The 22,385-nt window shown below is 39.7% G+C and overlaps 3 protein-coding genes and 1 non-coding gene across 4 annotated transcripts; 2 read left to right on the top strand and 2 right to left on the bottom strand.

Moving 5' to 3' along the window:
* Positions 1 to 3,210: 3,210 nt before the first annotated feature.
* ppcs (phosphopantothenoylcysteine synthetase) lies at positions 3,211 to 4,426 on the top strand. Its single transcript, XM_087800326.1, has 3 exons — positions 3,211 to 3,727; positions 3,795 to 3,898; positions 4,099 to 4,426. The coding sequence occupies exons 1-3, from the start codon at positions 3,214 to 3,216 to the stop codon at positions 4,420 to 4,422; spliced, it is 942 nt and encodes a 313-aa protein (XP_087656452.1). The 5' UTR covers positions 3,211 to 3,213; the 3' UTR covers positions 4,423 to 4,426.
* Positions 4,427 to 4,543: 117 nt separating this feature from the next.
* Positions 4,544 to 10,616, bottom strand: utp3 (UTP3 small subunit processome component). Its single transcript, XM_087800324.1, has 16 exons — positions 10,493 to 10,616; positions 10,304 to 10,391; positions 9,742 to 9,798; positions 9,602 to 9,658; positions 9,379 to 9,523; positions 8,743 to 8,811; positions 8,550 to 8,671; positions 8,325 to 8,474; positions 7,097 to 7,168; positions 6,949 to 6,989; positions 6,785 to 6,881; positions 6,570 to 6,674; positions 6,344 to 6,471; positions 6,206 to 6,272; positions 4,859 to 4,966; positions 4,544 to 4,777 (listed from the first exon to the last, which is right to left on the bottom strand). Exons 1-16 carry the CDS (start codon positions 10,507 to 10,509, stop codon positions 4,688 to 4,690), a joined length of 1,413 nt encoding a protein of 470 aa, XP_087656450.1. The 5' UTR covers positions 10,510 to 10,616; the 3' UTR covers positions 4,544 to 4,687.
* A 230-nt stretch (positions 10,617 to 10,846) lies between these two features.
* trnae-cuc (transfer RNA glutamic acid (anticodon CUC)) lies at positions 10,847 to 10,918 on the top strand. The gene has a single exon. It is a non-coding gene; the product is annotated as a tRNA-Glu (tRNA).
* Positions 10,919 to 11,952: 1,034 nt separating this feature from the next.
* Positions 11,953 to 20,628, bottom strand: sack1e (scaffolding CK1 anchoring protein E). The gene is made up of 9 exons (XM_087800653.1): positions 19,911 to 20,628; positions 19,192 to 19,338; positions 17,473 to 17,597; positions 16,950 to 17,390; positions 15,271 to 15,321; positions 15,154 to 15,204; positions 14,874 to 15,087; positions 14,587 to 14,805; positions 11,953 to 12,809 (listed from the first exon to the last, which is right to left on the bottom strand). The coding sequence occupies exons 1-9, from the start codon at positions 20,376 to 20,378 to the stop codon at positions 12,630 to 12,632; spliced, it is 1,896 nt and encodes a 631-aa protein (XP_087656779.1). The 5' UTR covers positions 20,379 to 20,628; the 3' UTR covers positions 11,953 to 12,629.
* Positions 20,629 to 22,385: the final 1,757 nt, after the last annotated feature.

The raw sequence follows: 22,385 nt of genomic DNA, 5'->3' as shown, positions 1-22,385 counted from the left end.
CTGTGAGCGGCCGAGCAAACATCCGGGACTTCCAAAAACCGACGAGTAGGCCCCGGATCTACGTTTTTTACAGATCAATGCGCTCATGAAAGGGTTCCTGTTGGGTTCAAAACTGGCGGCCTGCCGCCACAGAAAATAGCGACGGTGAATTTTATTTAGTTTGTACTGAATCCCAACACAAATATCACACACATAATTCAACAAAGATAGTTTTGGAGGCATGTTATGGTTCAAGTCCTTATTTGGTACCATCTTATGTTCTTTATCTTTATCTTTAGACTTAGATTGTGTCATCTTGTTATTTCTCTTTATGTTCTTGTTCTTATTTTATTTTGATTTTTTTTGTTTTTATGAAAAATTGCTGTATTTTCTGTGGCTATTGGATAAAAAACAATTTCCCGATGGAGACCTCCTGAGGGATCAATAAAGTTTTACCTTACCTTACCTTATCTTGATATGGTTTTAAAAATATTCTGCTTTTTTTGTTCTCTTTCTTATTCTGGCCCTGAATGTGGAAGAAACATCCTTTATTTGTTCAGGCTTTTCCCTTGATTTTCTGGAACTCCTGTTGTGTTATGAGTTTTATCTTGACCTTTAAAATATATACTTTATTGAATATTGTTTGGATTTGTTTAAGTAAAAGTTTAAGTAAGTAAGTAATTTTTATTTGTATAGCGCTTTTCCAGACCAGATACACAAAGCGCTTAAACAATCAAATTCTGGCCCTGAATGTGGAAGAAACATCTTAAGACGTTTTTATCTGTTCAGGCTTTTCCTTGATTTTCTGGAACTCCTGTTGTGTTATCAGTTTTATCTTGACCTTTAAAGTATATACTTTATTGAATATTGTTTTGATTGTTTAAACGCTTTGTGACCCTGGTCTGGAAAAGCGCTATATAAATAAAAAATAATTACTTACTTACTTACTTACTTACTCTCTGGCTTAAAGCAATCACTGTTTACATTGTCGCAGCTTTTGTATTTAAAGTAAACTTGACAGACTTCGGAATATATGGAATATTTTTAACTTGTTAACGATACTTTTAATTGGAAAATTATATCAATATAGAGGTGTACAGTACAAGCTGCTTTTTGTTATTTATTAAAGTCCCATTTAATCGTTTTCTTGTAATTATCTCAATAAACTGAATTGGTGATGGTCCAGCTTGAGAAATTGAATTATTAAGTTTCTGAAGTTTGATCTCCCCGGGCCCCTAAATAATGATATTTTGCATCACATAAGTTGATTGTCTCTACGGAAGTATTGCGGCTATATTTTTGGATCAAGCGCCTTTATATCGAAATTTAACAGACCAATGTTAGGTCTTTATCAAACCATGATTTATTTGATTTCACTGAATTGATGGTTAGGTTGGTGAAGCCAGTGTAAATATTGTAACCTATGTATTTTTTGGTCTAGTAATAATTATTTTTCTCCTACATAATTGAGATATTACCATCTCACTGTCGCGGGGCAACGGCGCCGACTATTGGATGCTACAAAGAAGCGCGTTTTGTTCCATCATGAAGACCTCCTGAGGGATCAATAAAGTTCTACCAAACCTAACCTATCTAAAACTCAACTTCAAACTCACCTGGCTGGGGTGTGTATTTATGTGAAGGCAGTAAATCACACCACTTTAATCTGAATATCACAGACATAGAATACAATCGACATGATGATTCACTTTATCACTGTATAAGGGAGTGTCTGAAGGTTTTTAGAACAGTGTATTTTCGGGAAAAGATCTTCGACTTAATCCAAAACTTTGTACTTTAAAAGGTCCTGCCGGGTTTGTAACCCCAAGCAAAAGATAGAAAAATAAAACATTACTTACAAATGTTTACTTAAAACGAAGCAATGCATTGCTCTTATTTGGAGGAATGTGGTTACTTGTTTCAGAATCTCTCACTAGCTTGAAGGAATACGTTTTTTATGTGGCCTTTGGGAAAAGAAATGGAATTAAGATTTTGGATTAAAGTAAACCTGACAGATTTAAAAAAATAAATGTTAAATGGCATTCGGGAATTTGAACTATTTGATTTGAACTATTGAATTATCGCATTATAGTTTTCAGTATAGTGTGCTGCTTAAGTTTGGTTATTTGTTAATTATTTTTAAATTTAGTTTTTACTCTTTTTTAAAATCTCATTTTGACCTTGTGTGTGGTTTTTCAATTTTGTTTTAATCACACCACATTCAAGCACTGCTGCGATTGTATTATGTTAAATAAAACACATACATATATATAAATATATATATATATATATATATATATATATATATATATATATATATATATATATATATATAAACATCTCATTGTTAGCTTTCTATTTGTGTATTTCAAATTTAATGGTTAACATAAATACAAGATTAACAGCTTGGGGTCAATTATAATTATAAGTGGTACGGTAATAAGGGGCACATAAAATGTAGGAATCATTATTATTGTTATGATTACTATCCTTTTTTTTTGTCCTTCTGGTTTAATATGTTGTTGCTGTCTCACACGTTCGCGTTGTTGCGAGTGGAATAAAGGGAGAAAAAAAAAATTCTTGAATTTTTTTTAAATATCAATTCTGACCGGAACTCGACAATACCGCGCTTGAACACGGGAGGCAGTATCTACCTTTCCAAGGGTTTTGAAGAACGAAGAAGAACTATTTCATTGTTTTCAGGAAGTTGGTGTCTGTCAATCACCTTTGGTTATTAGGTAAGACTATTACACGTATGCAATTTAAAACAATTAGAAAACCAACTCATTTTGACTTCATGGTTACTTCAACATCACGAACATATTTATTTATGCGCGTTCATATGCAACGTTGAACAGCTGCTTTTGTAGATTTATTTTATCACTGCATGTGTTTCATACGACCTATAAAATATATGTTCTACTGTATGTTTCTGTGTACGTGTATTGTATTTAAGTATTTGCAATACAAACAGCTCCTTATTGATTAATTTGATTTTATTTAAAAAGCGTGTGGGTTTAAGACTTAGAGGAATACATGTAAACATAACTGTTATAGTAACACTGGAAACATCCTTTCTTGCAAAACTACTTCCGTAATAGAGTCATTTTATTAGGTCAGGTAGAACTTTATCGATCCCTCAGGAGGTCTCCTTCGGGAAATTGTTTATAGAGAACCAGGGACCCGGGTGGCATATATACATTATCAAAACATCCCACCCTCTTCCAACAGGCCATGGCGGAGCCCAGAATATCATCATCCATTGATGGAAAATTGGCGCAGGAGTTCGCGGCACCTGCGCACGTGGAGGACGTGAAGGAGAAGATGGCTGCTTTTGCCAAATCCCATGCCGACGCAGGCCGCCGAGTTGTCCTCATCACATCCGGAGGCACTAAAGTCCCACTGGAGTCCCGGACTGTTCGATTCCTAGATAATTTCAGCAGCGGCCGCAGAGGAGCCGCCTCAGCGGAGTATTTCATGAACTCTGGTTATGCCGTCGTCTTCCTTCATAGACACCGGTCGCTCTATCCGTACTCGCGTATATTCTCCACGGTCAACATGCTGGACGCTTTGCAGTCCAACTCTGGTGAGGTAGTGGTGAACCAGCAAGTGCTTCCAAATATCAGTAAAGTCCTGGCAAGATACCAGGAAGTAAAAGAGGAAAGACTTTTACTTCCTGTCGAGTTCAGTACTCTTTCTGAATATCTGCACCTCCTCAAGGCTGCAGCACAAGCGCTCAACCACATCGGTAGGTAGTTTTAACCTATACATGCTTCTTCAATCCATGTTGAGATCTGATGGCGTTCACATTTTAGGGTCCAGTGCCATGTTCTACTTGGCTGCCGCCGTGTCCGATTTTTACATCCCTGCTTCAGAGATGCCTGAGCACAAAATCCAGTCTTCAAACGGACCACTTCAAGTAAGAAAAATCCTAAATTAATCACTGTTATGTGGCTCAAGCTTTATTGCCCTTCACGATTGTTATACTGTATAGTTTCCCTGAGCAAAGTGCAGCCCTTTGACGTCGTTTGAAGTCTTTACTAGTTCGATTTAATATGAAAACATGTTGTGAATATTTTGGACGGATAAATACAAATATTTCCTCATCTAACCCCTCAGCTCAGCATGAAGATGGTTCCCAAAATACTCTCTCCGCTGGTCAAAGACTGGGCGCCACAGGCTTTCGTCATTTCCTTCAAGCTCGAAACCGACCCGACTATCCTGCTGGAAAAAGCCAGACGGGCGCTGGACACCTACAGGCACCAGGTGGTGGTGGCCAACGTTCTGGACTCCAGGCGGGGTTACGTGGTGGTGGTGACCTCAGACACTCGGGTCGAGCTGATCCTCACGGAGGAGGATGTGAAGAACGAGGTGGAGATCGAGGAGAGAATCGTGAGCAATCTGACTGCTGCACACAAGCACTTTATAGGTCAACAACAGTGAGGACGGTGTCGATCGTAATGACTGAACTAACAAAGCTTTTAACTTTATCACTTCAAAGTAGTGTCTCAGTGCTCTCTTCATGTCTGCCTTAAAATGTTGCAATGTAAATAAAGAATTGATCTTTAAAAAAAAACATTTATTCACTGAAGAACTAATTTTGTGTTGGACATTCGGAGAAATATCAACTACGGTGAGCAACACGTTCACAAAGACATGCTCTCCCACCGCGGTGACATGTACAAGCACATTTCCAATCGGACATTGGTTACTTAAGTTTGACGCCCTTCTTGACACCTGCACGGATGCCGGACAGCTCGCCGCCGTACCTGGTGTCCTCTCGTCGAACCTCCCGCACCTGGTGGACAGACCATAACGTCATCTCCAACACCACGCTTGTACATAGTCGTACCGTGGTAAAGAACGGTTGAGTACTCACCTGTCCCTTTCTGCGAATATTGGCCCGTCTGAACTTCTCTCTGTGTTTGACTCTCGGGTTACGGTCAATCTTCTTCCTCTTGGGCGTGAGCCCCTTGTTCTTGGCCATCTGATGAACAGACCATTATATTGCTGTAGATTCAATGTTGGAAACAAGATTTGAATTTATTTTTTTTTTCTAAAATGAAATGTTTTGTAAGGAGGTTACCATGGAATAATAAATTATATCATTTAATATAAAATCTCCCCAGTGTTTTCATCTAGTATATTGTGCAAAATTAAAACGCATATCAAGTATATGTACGTGTAATATTTTAAATCCGGACAGGATGATCATTTTCTTTGTCCTTTTAGAAGATCCATTATTGGAAATGAGATTTGTTTTTGCTTGTATGAATAAAATACATAACATTTTTTACTAAGTCAGCAGGTTACACTAAAGCCCTATTGGCACGGGATAAGTATTACCTGGGGACCTCTGGTAATTTGTAATAATTACGAAGAATGTCTGTCTTAATTAAGACTTCTAGGCACTTGCCATTGTATTAATATTTACTTCCGCTGTTTTATTTTGAAAGGGTTGAAAAAAAAGTATGTTCATTTTTGTTGGGGGGGTGTTCCACATGACGAATGTAAAGAAGACGCTGCACACATACAAACTTAAGTTCCAGTCTCGTTGTTTCCCACATGAATACACTCGGTTACACTACTGTAAACAGACTGTGTCTCTTCTGTAAGAATAATGTTGGGGCAAATTTATGTGCAGGGCGGCGCTCTCGCTTCTGCACAAGTTGAGAAACGAAAGAAAATAAACGCTTGTCCACTTTATCTTCTGTAAACGAAGAACGCTAGGTTACCCTAACTTTCTCCTTCAGTAATTGCACTCATTTTTAGGACGGGGGGTAATTTACAAAACACCGAGGTCCCAAGGTAATACTTATCCAGTGCCATTAGGCCCATAGTTTTCTTTGAAGTTTAGCATTCTGTATATCCATACAGAATGTTTCCATTCAAAAACTGGCATTTGAATTTCAGAACCACCTCAAACTCTAGCTGCACTAGTGCCACCCTAATAATGGAAAGTTGATCCCTACAACCAAATCTGACATTGACCTCCCCAAGTTCAGACTTGACCAACAACTGACTTATTCATGTCAGGGGAACTGCTGTTTTCCAACAGTTAATCAAGTTGAAATCCAAAAGATCTTTTTTATTTAATTTGTAAAAAATATGGCTTTTAAAGTGCCTTACTTTGCCACTCACTTTCATTCTGTATTTGACACCTTTGCGTTCTACTTGAATAAAGCAACATCTTAAACACAAACAAAACTCTGGCGTGACGACTGACCTGGTATGTGATGCCTCTCTTAGCATCCGGATCCATCTCTTCTTCCTCCTGCAGCATCTCCTCCACACTGCAACAAACAACGTGGCACAGGTCTTCCAACAACGACTTTGAACGGGTTCACAGCAGAATCGATCGTACCCATCTTTGCCTTTGGCCTTCCGTTTCAACTTCTGTCTCTCCTCCATTTGTTTGTAGAAGCGCAAAGCTGCTTCTTCGTCCAGGTCCGACTCGGAATCCTCCTTCGCCGACTGGGTTCCAACAGGATCCTGTATCCACAGCACAGTGTTCAAGCCACAAACTCAACAGTAGAGGAACTAACACAGTGATAGAATCACTATAGAATAGACCCGAAAGAATGTCCTACCTCGTCTTCCTGACCCGCAGCAGCCAAGACGACGTCTTCATCAGACAGCAGAGGGCGCAGCAGTGGTGCCAGGCGGGCATCGACTGTGCTCAGCTCATTGATCAGCTGTGAAGAGTCGATTAAACGGCAAGTGTGTTAATTTAAACATGAAATACTGAAGACAATCGGTCAACTTTTCTATCCATATAACTGTGTACTTCAACTTCTACACTCACGTTTCTGTAAGTCAGCAGTCTTTCGATCACAGGATGATTGTGAGCAGGAACCCGTTTTGCTTTCAGGACCAAGTAGAAGCTGATGTTTGTGCAGTAACTGTGAAAGAAGACAACAAAATGGCTGTTAATGACCCACAGATACACATAAACGTTCATCAACATACTTGAGGTAAAGATGATGTTTCATCTTCAGGTAATCTGCAACCTGGTTCATGGAAAAAAACAAATTCCCATGAGTTTTTAATGCTTTTACTGAAGCAGGAATTTCCCTACACAAACAAATTCAAGTAAAGTCTTAAAGTCTTCCTTTACCTTCCCTGGAGCGATCCTTCCATCCTTTATCTTCTGCATCAGAGGGCGCAATTCTTCTTTCAATTCAGTGAGCTGAAAATTAGCAAGGATTGGAGAGAAGATCGATGAAGCCCTTTCCTTATTTACCAGCTGAGGTCACTTTAAAATCTGACATCATAGAAAACGCTACATTCCTTGGGGACCCAAAGGCGTTGGGGCAGGACCTCATCCCCAACCCGGAGAAGGCTCCCCACCTTTTTCCGACTGAGAACCATGGACTCAGATTTGGAGGTGCATATTCTCATCCTGGCCGCTTCACACTCAGTTGTGAACCAATCATTATTTTATTATTACACAATAATTATTGTTTACACTTTTGTAGCAGAGAGGAGATCACTGGACAAACTCACTACTACATCATTAATTTACTTTGATAAACAAGCGATCGGTCTTGGGTTTCTCTCCCCTTACCCCACCATCAGCTGGGATAGGTTCTGGTTTAATGGAATTAAAGGGAACAAAATGAATCGATGAAAACCTTTAAAAACCTGTGATCAATTGGCATTTTAAAGAGCAACTAATGTGTTTATTTAAGTGCGTCTTAAATAGATTTCGGACCTCTATTGTATCATCAGTATGTGTCCGTTTGTACAAAACCCCCTTTTATTGACATATTAACGTTGGAAAATGTGTTCAACCCCCTCAGTTCAGAAGGTTCCCCAAAACCTCCAGGAGAGTGCAGCGTTGATGCACCCAACAAATCTTGCCGCTCAAAAATGATGTCTCTCATGTCAGTGAGTACAATATTTGTCTTTTCCCCTCAGATTCCACTTGATCAGCTTTTTATTTTAACTAGTTTAAAACAAATTAAAATCCCTGCCTCAAGTTAAGAATAATATAAACCTTCACTTTTATTTTAATCATAGCCAATATTTTCAACACTTGGATAAGTAACAGTGACAGGCCTCATCAACCCATCACTAGTGAAAAGTCTTCCAAGAAACAAATCTGTTTACTTACTTTATATCAACATGTTGGAAAGATTTTACCTTCCCATGTCACACTTAAAACTGCTGTGCTTATAAAAAATAAATTTACATTCATCTGTGTCAAGTACAAGAAATACATTTAAGCCGACAAGATGAGCGTTGACCTTTGAACCTTGAAACCTTGAGTGAAGTGATCCAGATGTTATGACATTCATTTATCAGAGTCAGCTTATGAGACGATACATCATTATTATAAGTACCTTGGCCTTGAAGTCGTTGATCAGTTCAAGCAACTCTGGTGAGTCTTTCTTCAGAAGTTTCATCTTCTGCTTTTGAGTCATCTGCTGCAGGTCCTTCATGATCCTCTCCTCTTTCTCTGGAGTTTTCTTTTCAGTCTCTGTCGACAGTTCCTTGATGTGGAACAAGAACGAACCAAATTAGACTCAAGAATCAACACCGAGTTGAAAAAAAAATGCAAAGATTACCTGGAAAAGGCTGAGGTCATAGTCCTCCTCACTCAGATCTTCTGCTAAGCGTTTTTGGATTTTCTTTGCCTCTTCTTCCTCTTCCTGCTCCTCTGCTTCTACCTCCTCTTGTGTTTTTCCCTCTGTGGACACAGAAGACTCTAGCATGCTACAACCAAAGGGTAGGAGAGCGATGATGCTGAATGACACGTACTGGCGTCAACATAGTCGGAGTCGTAGAACATCTTCTTCTTCGAGCCCCAGGCCATTTCATTAGGAAGATCTGTGGAGGAGAAAATACTCAGCATTGAAGACTTATAATCAAATCAGAAATGAGAAAAGTAAGTTAAGCAGGAAAGTAATAGTTATTTGTGGGCACTTTTGTAGACCAGGGTCACAATGCGCTTGAACAATCAAGGCAATACACAGTTAAATATAATAAACACATTTAAAAACTCTAAAAGGCCAGGACAACATAAGAACATTTGGAAAAAGCCTGGACAAATAAAAATGTCTCAGTGTCGATAGATCAGCCAGAGTCACAGAGTTAAAGGAGGACGCTCAGTGACAGCAATTGTCTGTCGAACAAACTGTTCCTTCAAAATAATTACGACAATAACGATCAAATATTTGGACCCTGTTTTGATTTCAAGTGTGTGATTTGTCTAATATTATTATAATTGTTTTAAACTATTTATCATCCATGTCTGTAATGATCCTTTTGTTTTCATACTCTAGTTTAATAATTAGAATGACTATTTATATACAAGTGCCACTTCCTAGCCATTGTTAAGTTTAATATTGGCACTATATATATATATTTTTTTTTGCTACTACTTAATACACATACCATCATCTTCATTGCCATCCATATCACTCTCCATGTCTGTTCCCTCCTCATCATCTTCTTCTTCTTCTTCTTCTTCTGCTGCTGCTGCTTCCATCTGCCCTCCGTCCTCCTCGGATTCAGAATCATCTAAGGCCATGATCTCCTCCTAAACTCCAGAACACGTTTATTACATTTTACCGAACGGATGAGAAACGGAAACGGCTGGAAACGAGCCACGCCACACCTCATCATCCAGTTCCTCCTGGTCGCTCTCCATTTGAACCCCGCGAGCCAGAAGATTCTGCATCAAAAGACATTATTAGAAATCAGTGGAAATACAAAGGTTTAAAAAAAAAAAAAAACACAGGCAAGGGTGTGAATTACCTCAATCTTTTGGTCATGAAACTCATCGACTTTGTCCTTTGTGTACAGCGATGAGTTCTGGAGAAGGGAGAGAGACTTTCAAATGCAGCTCAATAATGCAAAAACATTCATATATATAGTAAGTAAGTAAGTAATTTTTATTTATATAGCGCTTTTCCAGACCAGGGTCACAAAGCGCTTAAACAATCAAAACAATATTCAATAAAGTATATACTTTAAAGGTCAAGATAAAACTGATAACACAACAGGAGTTGCAGAAAATCAAGGAAAAGCCTGAACAAATAAAACATCTTAAGATGTTTCTTGAAGGAGTCAGTAGATCATCAAACACAGAGAGAGAGGAAGATCTTTCCAAAGCTGAGGAACCATCAGTAGATTCTGATCCACAGACCTCAGACTATATAGATAACATTTTTAATGCTAACGTTTGTAACTTTTTTAATTTGCTGTGCCATTGAATGTGTTCTAATAATAACCAACTCAAACTAACCAACAATAAACATAAGCATGAAGCCACTGTAAACCTCAGGCAGGATCTTAGAATGATTTTAGACCTTCTTACCTTGTCAGGTACGGGCATCTTACTGTAGGCAGCCGGGTCATCTTCATCGAATTGTACAGGTGTCTTGGTCCTCGGAGCTTTAATTCGCCTTTACAAGAACACAACGCGTAAAACAAACAGCTTTGGCAAAATTTTCCAACTAAAAGAAGTCGACACACGGTAGACACAGTCAAGGCATCTAAGTCCTACCTCTTTTCGCGAACCATGTTGGCGCTGTGATAAGATCTGCTCACAGAACTGTAATATCTATCTTAGAAGACTTTAGTATAAACAACTCCACCAGGTCACCATGTGAGACCCTGTCTTCTTCGCCAACGTCGGTTTCCCTCACTTTCGCCGCCTACTGTTGCGGCGTGGAGACGCACATTTAAAAAAAGGGTTTCACCTTACACGGACACTACATGTCAAATCTTACATTTTCCACCTAAATTATTATGTTTTTTTTTTATTTTATTTAAGTTTTAATCAACAAAGTAATCAAACTAGCCACATAATGCCGTTTGAAACTTTAAGAAGACTAGTTGGATACTTCGCGTTATGCTGTCCCTGGTGGTCTAGTGGTTAGGATTCGGCGCTCTCACCGCCGCGGCCCGGGTTCGATTCCCGGTCAGGGAACACATCTTTTTGTCTTGTTTTTAGTTTGCCTAAAACGTGGATAAACTTTTCGTAGGAGACGCGACTATTTTATCTTGTAAAAATACAGGATATTGTTTAGTTTTTTTTTCTCTCAGAACGTTTGTCTAAACAAACAAAGTAGCTGAACGTTCATGTTGACATTGTGACACACAAAGACATGCGATTGAGATAAGATAAGGAACGAAGGTAATTGACCTCAGCAATTCAGACTTCCAGTATCAGTAGAGCTGATACTATTGAGTCAATTTAATAAATATAATACTTGTAATAATCCTGCAACCAACAGTTCCCAGACATGTTTGCCTCATGTGGTGAAATTATTATACACTATATACGTATACGCCATACGTAAATTAATGCTAAAAGATAATCAAAATGTAAAGTATAAACTTCTTGCTTGATCTAAGAGCTTAAACGTTTGAATACACATTCACAATCAACATTTCACTCCAGACTGACACACTGTTTCAAGACAAGCTAGAAACAGAATTATAGATACGACACAGGTTATTTAAAACATCTGTTTATCGGCCAATCACACCTTAAATCGTAGATCAAAGAACGATGCAAGACACACCCGGGAAAGAGGGGCCTAAAACACGGAACCCCCACCCGAGAACATTTGAATGATTAGATTACAAGAAAACAAATCAGGATGTCTCTCAATGGGGGTCGGTGACACAGGGAACTTGAAAGAACCATTTGGCCGGAAAGGACGACTCCCTGGGCGGGAAATTTGCCTTAAATATCAGCAATGTTTCTACAGCTCGGGACCTTTTCTCCCGGGACTATTGACTTGTAGAGTCGCCGGAAGAAAGTGTGTCCGGTCACGATCGTAAAGCTTGTATTTTGTTTGACTTGGAGCGGCGAATAAACGACCCTTGACACACTCTTTGTCGTCCATCTTTCTCCACGAAGCGAAGTATAAGAACCGGAAGTGATGTCATGTTGGAACGGACTCCGTGTTTTGACCGTTTTACTGTGAAAAACAATCGTTACAATTCAAGCTCAGGTGGTTGAAACATTTTTTTAATAGTTCTTTTACCCGTGTTTGTTTCAACCTGCAAACACAGATTCGACACATATCAATCAGAGGAACCAACAGCATTGATACTCTTGACACACGACTTCTTTCCAACTTGACGCTAACACCTTTTAAAAGTTACATCTTATCTTAAACAACTGACACAAAATGATATCCAACATATGACATCAAACATGTTTTCAACAACGTGTATGTTTGGTTGTGTGACGAGCGTTCATTCCCACCTGAAAACCCTGACGTGGGTTACTGTAGCAGCACAATGTTGAACTTGTATAATAAATGTCAATTCAATAGTTATTTAATTATCTACAGTAGGGGCCCCCAACCTTTTTTTGCATCGCGGACACTTTCAATGTCAACATTATACTCAAAAAACGACTTTCAGCTAGTAGACTGTCAAGAGTCACAGACTAATTTAACTTTAGAGAAAAGACTAACACATTTCCAACAGTAACAATCAATGTGGCCCCGGTGCCAAATGCTTCACGGACCTGTACCGGCCCCTGGACTGGGGGTTGGGGACCCCTGCTCTCCAGCGCCAGTGAAACACAGGAGCTCCACCATCATGATGAAAACATCATGGTTCTGCTGTACAACACTGTAGAGGATGTAACTGAATACAGCTGCCAAATACACAATTCTTCTTCACTGGAGATTGTCTTTCTTGTCTGCGATGGACCTCCAGTCCATGTTCAAGCCGTAGGAGGTGCTGCGAGGTCGTTCCCTGGGAAGGTAGTATTTTGGAGTTCTGAACATGGAAGACTTAATATCATCGTTCCTCTTCTGCAGCAGCGAGATGGCTGGAGACACTTCTTGGTCAAAATACTGGAGAGAGAGCAGAGACTGGTGAGATGAAGAGGAAGTGTTGCACAGCTATGATGAAAATGTGTCTACCATTACTAATATTTCGACTAGCACTACCATTACTAATACTGCGACTAGCACTACCATTACTAATACTACGACTAGCACTACCATTACTAATACTACGACTAGCACTACCATTACTAATACTACGAATAGCACTACCATTGCTAATACTACGACTAGCACTACCATTATTAATACTACGACTAGCACTACCATAACTAATACTACGACTAGCACTACCATTACTAATACTATGACTAGCACTACCATTACTAATACTACGACTAGCACTACCATTACTAATACTACGACTAGCACTACCATTACTAATACTACGACTAGCACTACCATTGCTAATACTACGACTAGCACTACCATTATTAATACTACGACTAGCACTACCATTACTAATACTACGACTAGCACTACCATTATTAATACTACGACTAGCACTACCATTACTAATACTACGACTAGCACTACCATTATTAATACTACGACTAGCACTACCATTACTAATACTACGAATAGCACTACCATTGCTAATACTACGACTAGCACTACCATTGCTAATACTACGACTAGCACTACCATTATTAATACTACGACTAGCACTACCATTACTAATACTACGACTAGCACTACCATTGCTAATACTACGACTAGCACTACCATTGCTAATACTACCACTACAACTTCTAAAACTAATACTACTGCTAGCACTACCACTAGTAATACTACTACAAGCACTATCATTACTAATGCTACTACTAGCACAACCACTACTACTACTACTAGCACTACCATTACTAATACTACTACTAGCACTACCGTTACTAATACTACTACTACCACTACCACTACTAATACTACTACTACCAATACAACTACTTAAGCTACAACTAACAATACCACAAGTAATACTACCACTACTAAATGTAATACTAACACCACTTCTACTAATATAGAACCTAAACCACCACCGCTACTAATACTACTTCTACCACTACAACTACCCCTATTAATACTACCACTACTAATACTACAACTACCCCTAATAATACTACTACTATCACTCCTAATACTCTTACTGATCATTACCTGTGAAAATAATACTTCTGTTACAATAATAGTACTTACATCACTGCTAGTACTACTTCTTCCATGACTACTGCTCCTACTACTACTACCACTACTGACACTACTACTTCCCTGACTACTATTAATAAACATATTACCGCTACCACTACTAATTCTACTACATGCAGTAGTGCCATCACTAGTACTACAACTTATAGTTCCAGTACTACTACTCAGGGCCGGGTCTAGACAGCCATGCATGAGGGGGCAGCCACAAATCTTGAGGGGGCATTGTGCTGTTACTTACTTACTTACATGTAAGTTTGAGGGGGCACAACATTTATTTGAGGGGGCCAGGCCCCCTCTTGCCCCTGCCTAGACCCGGCCCTGCTACTACTGTGATACTGATCTATGAAAGGCGCAGTACAAATAAAGCCTACTTACTTACTACTTATCCCATGTCTACTAGTTTTACCACTACTTCAATGACTACTACCATTAGATCTACTACTAGTTCAACTATTATTACTAGGATTTGTACTATTACAATACTCTGTACTCTGAAGATAATATATAACTAACACAACAAAGTCTAATCCATCTGTAACTACACATTACTATGACCAGCCAAGAGTCTTGAGGCAGTTCTTACGCTGGAGGTGAATCTTGGCACCGGCCCTCTCCTCTCCTCCGGGGGGGGCTCGGCTCTATATTCACTCAGGTCCATCATAGAGCGACTCATTTCCGACATGGTAAACTTGGACGCCATCCCTGGATATGCTGCGAAGCTCTGCTGAGGTTGGATCTTCTTCATGATGTCGCTCAGAGAGCTGCAACTCTCTGCCTGTGGCATCCGCAAGATGACCGGCTTCTGGGAGGAGGAAGAGAAATTACACCATCATTCGAGGAGTGATGAGGAAAGTGAAGCCAGTAACTCACTCGGGAAGATGGGTTGTTCTCCATACTGGAGTTGAAATCCTCCTCAAAGTATTCAGCAGCCAGAGGAGGCTCCATCCTCATCCTATCTCTTGGGGAAAGTAGTGTGTTTTGCAGGGGCTTGTTCCCCCTGTCGTCGCGTCTGGCTCTGGATCTGTCGTCCAACACCTCTGAAGACAGTCGCCTTGTAAAGGCCCGCTGGATTTTAAGTTCCGCTCTGAAGGAGGGTCCAGAGTCAGCGGACATCTTTGGTTATTCATGAGGTGTTGATCAAAACACTTACTCCTTCATCCTCTCCAGAGTAGCCGCGTAGAATGGAGAATGTTCTGTGTTCCTGATAATAAAAAAAAAGACCAAATTAAAACTGAAGGTTAAACACAACCTAAGAAATCATTTTTACCAGGAAGATTGTTTCTCGAGCAACGTGGTGGTCACTGGGGTGTCATAAATCCTGTGGAAGACAAAATATTCATTCATTCATGCACCTATTATCTTCTGTTGAAAGACCATACCAGCTACCCAGGGCAAGAGGCAACCATAATTTAAAGTAACACAATTCTATTTTTATACATAAGGTTTTCATATATATATAGATAGACTTTATTATTCCCTCTGGAGATCTCCTTTGGGAAATTAGGTTTCCAGTTCACAGCAGACGATAGAAGGTACAGCAAGTTTCACAAAAGCAAGAACAAGAACAAAGTGCAAATAATATCAAATACATCTTTTAAAGAGGGACTTATTTTGCAATTTTATCATATCATCTTGTCTCATATTTTTTGGTTTTATCCAGGATCAGGTCGCAGGGTCAGCATCTTCAGCAGGGATCCCCAGACTTTCCTCACCCCAGCTACGCCCCCCAGCTCTTCCTGGGGGACCCAAAGGCGTTCCCAGAACACCTGAACACCTCAATAGCGAGGCGTCCTGGAGGCAGGTTCTAAGCCTAGCCTCTCCCAGCCTCTCTTAAGAGAGATCCCAGCCAACCTTCGGAGAAAACTAATTTCAGCCAAAAGAACAAGATTGCGGAATCTTCACTGGTCACTTCCCGTGGTTCGTGACAGTAGGTGAGTGTAGGAACATACTTCACCACACGGATCGGTGCAGCCTCTGTATAACTGCAGATGTCGCCCCAATCTCCCATTCCATTAATCCCTTACTCATGAACAAGACCCCAAGATACTTCAACTCCTCCACTTGGGGCAGGACCTCATCCCCAACCCGGAGAAGGCTCCCCACCTTTTTCCGACTGAGAACCATGGACTCAGATTTGAAGGTGCATATTCTCATCCCGGCCACTTCACACTCAAGTTGTGAACCAATCATTATTTTATTATTACACAATAATTATTGTTTACACTTTTGTAGCAGACAGGAGATCACTGAACAAACTACTGTCCATCATGGATGATGATAGTCATCCTCTGAACACTGTCATAAGTGAGCAGAGAAGCAGATGGAGCACGAATGCTCCTCCCATGATGCAACACTAATAGACTCAGGGACTCATTCATTTATCGTGCTATTTGACTATAATTCTGAATTTGGGGGCAGGGGTGGAGTGAAAGGATGATGTTTTATTGTATTTAGATTAAAGTATATACTTTATTGAATATTGTTTTGATTGTTTAAGCGCTTTGTGACCCTGGTCTGGAAAAGCGCTATACAAATAAAAATTAGTTACTAGCTTACTTAAATCAGTTAATCTTTGTATCCTTTTCTTTGTGTTATTTCCTTTGATCTTTTTACTTGCACTTTATCATCCCTTGCACTTTGTTCTTGTTCTTGTTTTATCAAACTTGCTGTACCGAACTGGAAACCGATCCATCCATCCATCCATCCATCCATCCATCCATCCATCCATCCATCCATCCATCCATCCATCCATCCATCCATCCATCCATCCATCCATCCATCCATCCATCCATCCATCCATCCATCCATCCATCCATCCATCCATCCATCCATCCATCCATCCATCCATCCATCCATCCATCCATCCATCCATCCATGTGATTATTACACTACACATATACTTTACATTTTAGTTAATAAGCATTTCAATAATCTCTTAATACTCACCTCTTGGTGGTTTTCGTGGTCTCATATCCGTTGTGGGTGATTCCATCCACGAGAGGAGTGGACCGATCGAACCTCGTGCTGTTCAGCAGCGGCGTCCTCTGGACCACACACTCCTCCTGATAGTCCACCAGACTGCTCGGGAGAGTTTCTCTTTGAAATACACCCATGGCCTCCCAGTCCAGAGGGACGGCATCGGGGGGAGGTGGGGGGTTATTGACCGGAAAATGCGACTCTTGGAATACTTTCTTCGGAGGGTTGCGGTGAGTGAACTCTTTCATGTGATGGGTCACGTTCACGCGCGAGGCCTCGATCCTCATAGAGTCGGGAACAGGGAGCGAAGCGGCAAACAGAATCCTGAACTCTTTGTCGAACGTTTCCACGACCGAGCCGGTGATGAGCGAGACGAGCTGGCGGTGCAGGTGAGCGTCGGCCCAGGTGAGGCTGCCGGAGACAAAGATAGACGTCACGCCCACTGTCACCTCGGAGTCGAAAGACAAAGCCGACGATAGACTTGAATGCGTACCTGTAGCTCCCATGAATCACCGTCTCTAAATCCACCAGAATGAAGTTGTTCTTCAAGTCACCCACCACCATTCTTCCAGACTTGGAGCAGAAGGACTTGCCTCCGATCAGGCGAACCCGGATATGCTATGAGTGGAGATGACAGTCATGTCTATGCAATACACTGTAAATACGTCATATTAACAAGCGTCTAATCATTGTATTTAACCTTGATATCTGGACTTCTATGTCATTTTATGGCCCATGGGCACCTGATCTGACTAGAACAATAAATGATGACAACAAGCCAGACGAGGATCATATTAAAATCCATGTTAAAATATATATATATTAAAACTTCTTCTATGATGTTACTTCCTTCTTTAATGCCAAGGTCAACCCGGATTATCAGTCCTGACCTCCGACCCCGTCGCCAGGGTGATTGCTTTGATATGGAGTCACTAAACCATTTCCAAAGTTCACAATTCAATTTACTTTTACTATTAATGGTGCAAATAAAATCGATATAAAATGAAAGGGAAACTGCAAAAACGTCATCGTACTACACGAGAGCCAGACTAGAAACATGTGATAAACAGGTGATTGACACCACATTTCCGCGAGTTTCTGGGCAGTAATAAGAGGCAGGTGTGTGTTATCTGATATATAATGTGTTAATCATCACATTCTGTTGTCGTGACTTACAATAGAAACGCGAGAACCGATGAGGTTGTTTTCATTGGTTAATAATGAACAGATTACCGGCTTGTCTTCTATCATTCATTGATATTTGAAGGACTTGTTCATCTTGTAAGACGCTGTAGAAACGTTTCATTAATCGCACGTGTATGAGTTAATATGTAACGTAGACATTGTCACCATCTTAATAGTTCACTTAGCTGATGTTCTTTGGCAGATTTAGATTTAAATATATGCAATCCTAAATATTTAATTAAGATTCTTTGGGCAGTAATTTCTTTTTTTATGTGTAATACATTCTACAATAAATATGTTGTTAAAATTAAGGTGTTTCTCTAGGGATATTATAATGAAATATGTGGATTAATGAATATTCTTTATTTATTAATTTACTAATAAATCTCTTATATTGATAGTTTTTGTCCTTTATATTTTAGAATTTAAAACCATCGTGTCATCTTTGTTTTTCCGATGCATGCAATATTGAATATTCTACTGTATGTGTAAATGTTTAATTCATAGTGTGCTTTTGTATTATGATGATGTGCTATACTTATTTAATTAATTAATTTTATAAATCTGTATAACGTTTTTACAGAACAGTTTCTCGCTCTGTAATATATAATTATATATATAAATATATTACAATTATATATAATTATAATATATATATTGATAAACTATTGTCCAGTTTTTAACCATTTAAAAGGTGATTGCAACCTCAGTCAATCAGGATCTGAGTGTTTAAGGTTGTAAGTTGTAAGTTAAAAACCATAAGCATTGGAGAAGCTCTTAGTGTTGTGCTTGTAACTACAACTGTCCACAGTTCACTGGATATAATTTCTGTGAAGCTCTGACAGCTCTGAATGTTGTGCAACCAGTTCAACTGCACTGAAAGTTACATTCCAAACTCAAACACGCCAGAGTGTGAAGACTGAAACCTATGCAGTGTTTCAACTTCTTAACCACCATCAGGCCACATGCTTAACAGAGTTTTCTATTTATCTTGACTTCATGATATTTACCCATGATGTGGACTCACCGGATGTCCGAGCCTGTGGACAGAGAAGTTCTCCTGAATGGACCTCTGGTCCAGGATGATGTACACAGGGACTCCTCTGGACGCTGCATTGTGCAAATCTCCAAGTATTGTGTAATCTGTCAGTCTGTCTGTTACTATGGCGATTACCTGTCGAAACAATCCACATGTTGTTTAAGGAAACGTGTTGGATTGAAAGACACATGAAGTGAAATCCCTCAGAATCAAGACACAACAGCAACAATGAGTAAAACTGAGTAAGAAAACCGATATTTAACCGTATTGCTGATTGTTTTAAACTGAATACAAATACAGAGATAATTATAGAAAAATATGAAATAACATTTGACTTATTTATTTCAGGTCAATGATTGTAGAGATAACATAGACATTGTCAATATGCAAACATCGAATGAACCCAATTTTCTTTAGCAAATTTGATTAATTTTGAAAAAAAAACAACAACTTTATATTTTAATATGTGGCAATTAGATTATTTTGTGCCTGGAGGATTTGCTTTAAATGTTCAGTGAGAAATTCAACAACAGAAACGCCTGTGGCTATTTACTGAGCAGTCTAGCTAAAGCTGCTGAGCGCTATGTAGCTAACAAAAGTTGTTTCTCTGGTTGTATTAACATTATATAAGTGGAAAAAAACAACAAAAATATATATTTAAATCAAGAGCATATGTCCCTATGGACGATTAAAACTGTTTTTCAAACCTTCTTAGCATTTTGTAAATTGCTCCTGATGATGTCCCTGATGGAACGCTCTCCATCAGCAGGAGGACTCGTGTGGACCGTGATGCCTCCAGGCTTCACCCAGGACAGCTTCTCAGGCCAACCCAAATCGAGGTTCGGGGTCGGTGCGTCAGACCGCGATGGAAAATATGTGGAGCAAAAATCCCCATCATCCGATGCATCTCCGTTCAAGTCCTGCTCAGTTTGCACTGGAAGCTTACTGAACTGATAGTTCTGAGTCCAGTTGCTGATCTGACTGACCTCCTCCGGGGAGAGGAAGCTGCCCGAAGGATCTGAACCCAGGAAGCCGTAGAAGGCATCTGGACCTTCATTGAGAAGTTTCTCCACGGCTTGACGCTCCTGCTCAGAGTAGAAGAACTCTGGTGAAGACACGCTGATGGGCAGGAACACCAGGTTCTCATCCAGACTCTGCTCTTGAGTGTTCGACATCGTTCCTCTTCTCGAAGAATTGGTATCAAATAGAATCCTCTGACGACTTAATCCTCATCGATGTCCACTTGATAGCGATGGATCCAGGTATATATATCCCTAAAGTGTCCCAGCGTCCTCCCAGAGCTCATGTTGGCAGGAACCCATGAGCACCAACGTAATCATTTCTCCTGAGAAGAGTGTTTCACCTGCGTTTCCTCGACTCTTCCTCCGACAGATACTCTTCAAGAGTTCCCTCCCCTGTGTGTCGGCTCATTCCTTCAACCTTTCCACTCCTTGCTGCTGTCAATCTTATCACATGCCAGAGATTCTGTGCAAGTGACGAATCAAATGCGGTCTCATCTCCAACTTCGGTTGCTGCAGTCCTGGTTACAAGGCCACAACTCAAAAATACCAAGGCTGCCTTTAAATGGACTTATTGCCTCCAAGGCTGTTACTGCTGTGATATCTAGTCAAAGGTTGAGGACTGGTCCGGCCTGACGGTTCAGTTTATCTCGCAGCGATGCGAAGAGAAAGTTCTTCTTTTTTTTCCTGTGCATCTTTGCAACTTACGTGTCACTTTTTCAAATGTTTCTTATCAGTTTAAAGCCAATGAAATGCATTTTAATGGAGTATAAACAGTTGCATTGTATAAACAAAAGACCATGGAAACCACGACATATCTTTATGACAAAGACGACACACCCTTATGTGAGCAGGTTGTTATGTCAAGCACTTTAACAGCCGTGTGTGCAACAGAGAGTCGGTGATCTTGTTGAAATGACAGCAGTTCTTCTAACACTGTATTTAAACATGTGTATTGCTCTGTATCTTACTTTAATTGACAACACAAATGTTTATTGAATTATGATCTTAGTGTTTTATTCTCAACGGACGGTTGAGTAAAAACAATAAATTAACGTGAATGTTCTAGTGTTTTTAAAATATTGGCATCAAGATCATAATATAGAAAATTCATTTAAATTCATTCATCATCTTAATTCATTGATGAGCTGGTTTTAATGACAGAATACACACATTATCTTTCACAAACCTTTTATATGTGTATTAGCAGTATGTGTAAGATTGTATTTTGCACTAAAATTGTAACAAATTATTAACTTGAAAATAATTATACTCCCTTAATTAATCGATAATAACAAAGTAAATCATCAATATATGATTTATACGTGTTCACTAATTCCAAGTGAATTTTATTGAATTTATTGAATTTTTATTTATTTATTGAATTTGAAGACTATATCTTGACTGTCAGAGATGGCCGTTGCCTTCATTTCCATTAAGCCTAAGCCTAAGAAAAAGAGAATTGTTTTTAATTAAAGTAACCGACTCAACCAACCTACTTTTCTATAAAAAAATGTATTTATTTAATTTTCCATGCAGGTGCTGCTGTAACTGTAAAATTCTTTGTTTAAATAATGAATTGTTGTATTTGTATATGCGATCTGATGTGTACTGAGGTCTGTTTTTGTTTTGTTTGGTGCCCCCTGTTGATTTCTTTTGGTGGTGGCATTGGTTGACAGATGTGGGTCAAGAACCTGTTACCTTCACCGAGATACCCGGGTTACCTAACATAACCTCGGTACTATAGAATCCCTCCAGCAGAGCTTCGCAGATGGTTTATCACTTGGAGCTCTGTCCCACTACTGATAAAGAAAAAAGGAACTTGTCAGTTAGCAGGTCCTAGAAGGCTCCTTCACCTTTAAGAAAGGTAGCTCTTCCATGAACAAGCCCTCCAAAAGTCAGTCATGAGGCGGTCAACTGGGTCATCAGCCATCAGAGAAGCCTTGTTGGGGGTATGCATGACTTAGAACAGTAGAATGCTGAATGTTGAATGTAAATAGAGATTTGGGCCATGCAATAATGACAACCCACAGCCACAACAGAAGTGCTTAGAGATGAGCAAGATGAGCCAGTGTTACACTGGAACCTGCTGCTACTGTGGTGATAATGTTCATGACGACAAGGAGAGATTCCCGGCATCAGGTAAACACAGCTCCAAATATG

The sequence above is a fragment of the Callionymus lyra genome, chromosome 10 (genome assembly GCF_982586985.1).
Source record: "Callionymus lyra chromosome 10, fCalLyr1.hap1.1, whole genome shotgun sequence".
Classification (NCBI taxonomy): domain Eukaryota; kingdom Metazoa; phylum Chordata; class Actinopteri; order Syngnathiformes; family Callionymidae; genus Callionymus; species Callionymus lyra.
The sequence above is the reverse complement of the archived record's forward strand: the minus strand, read 5'-3'. Positions and strand labels throughout refer to the sequence as shown.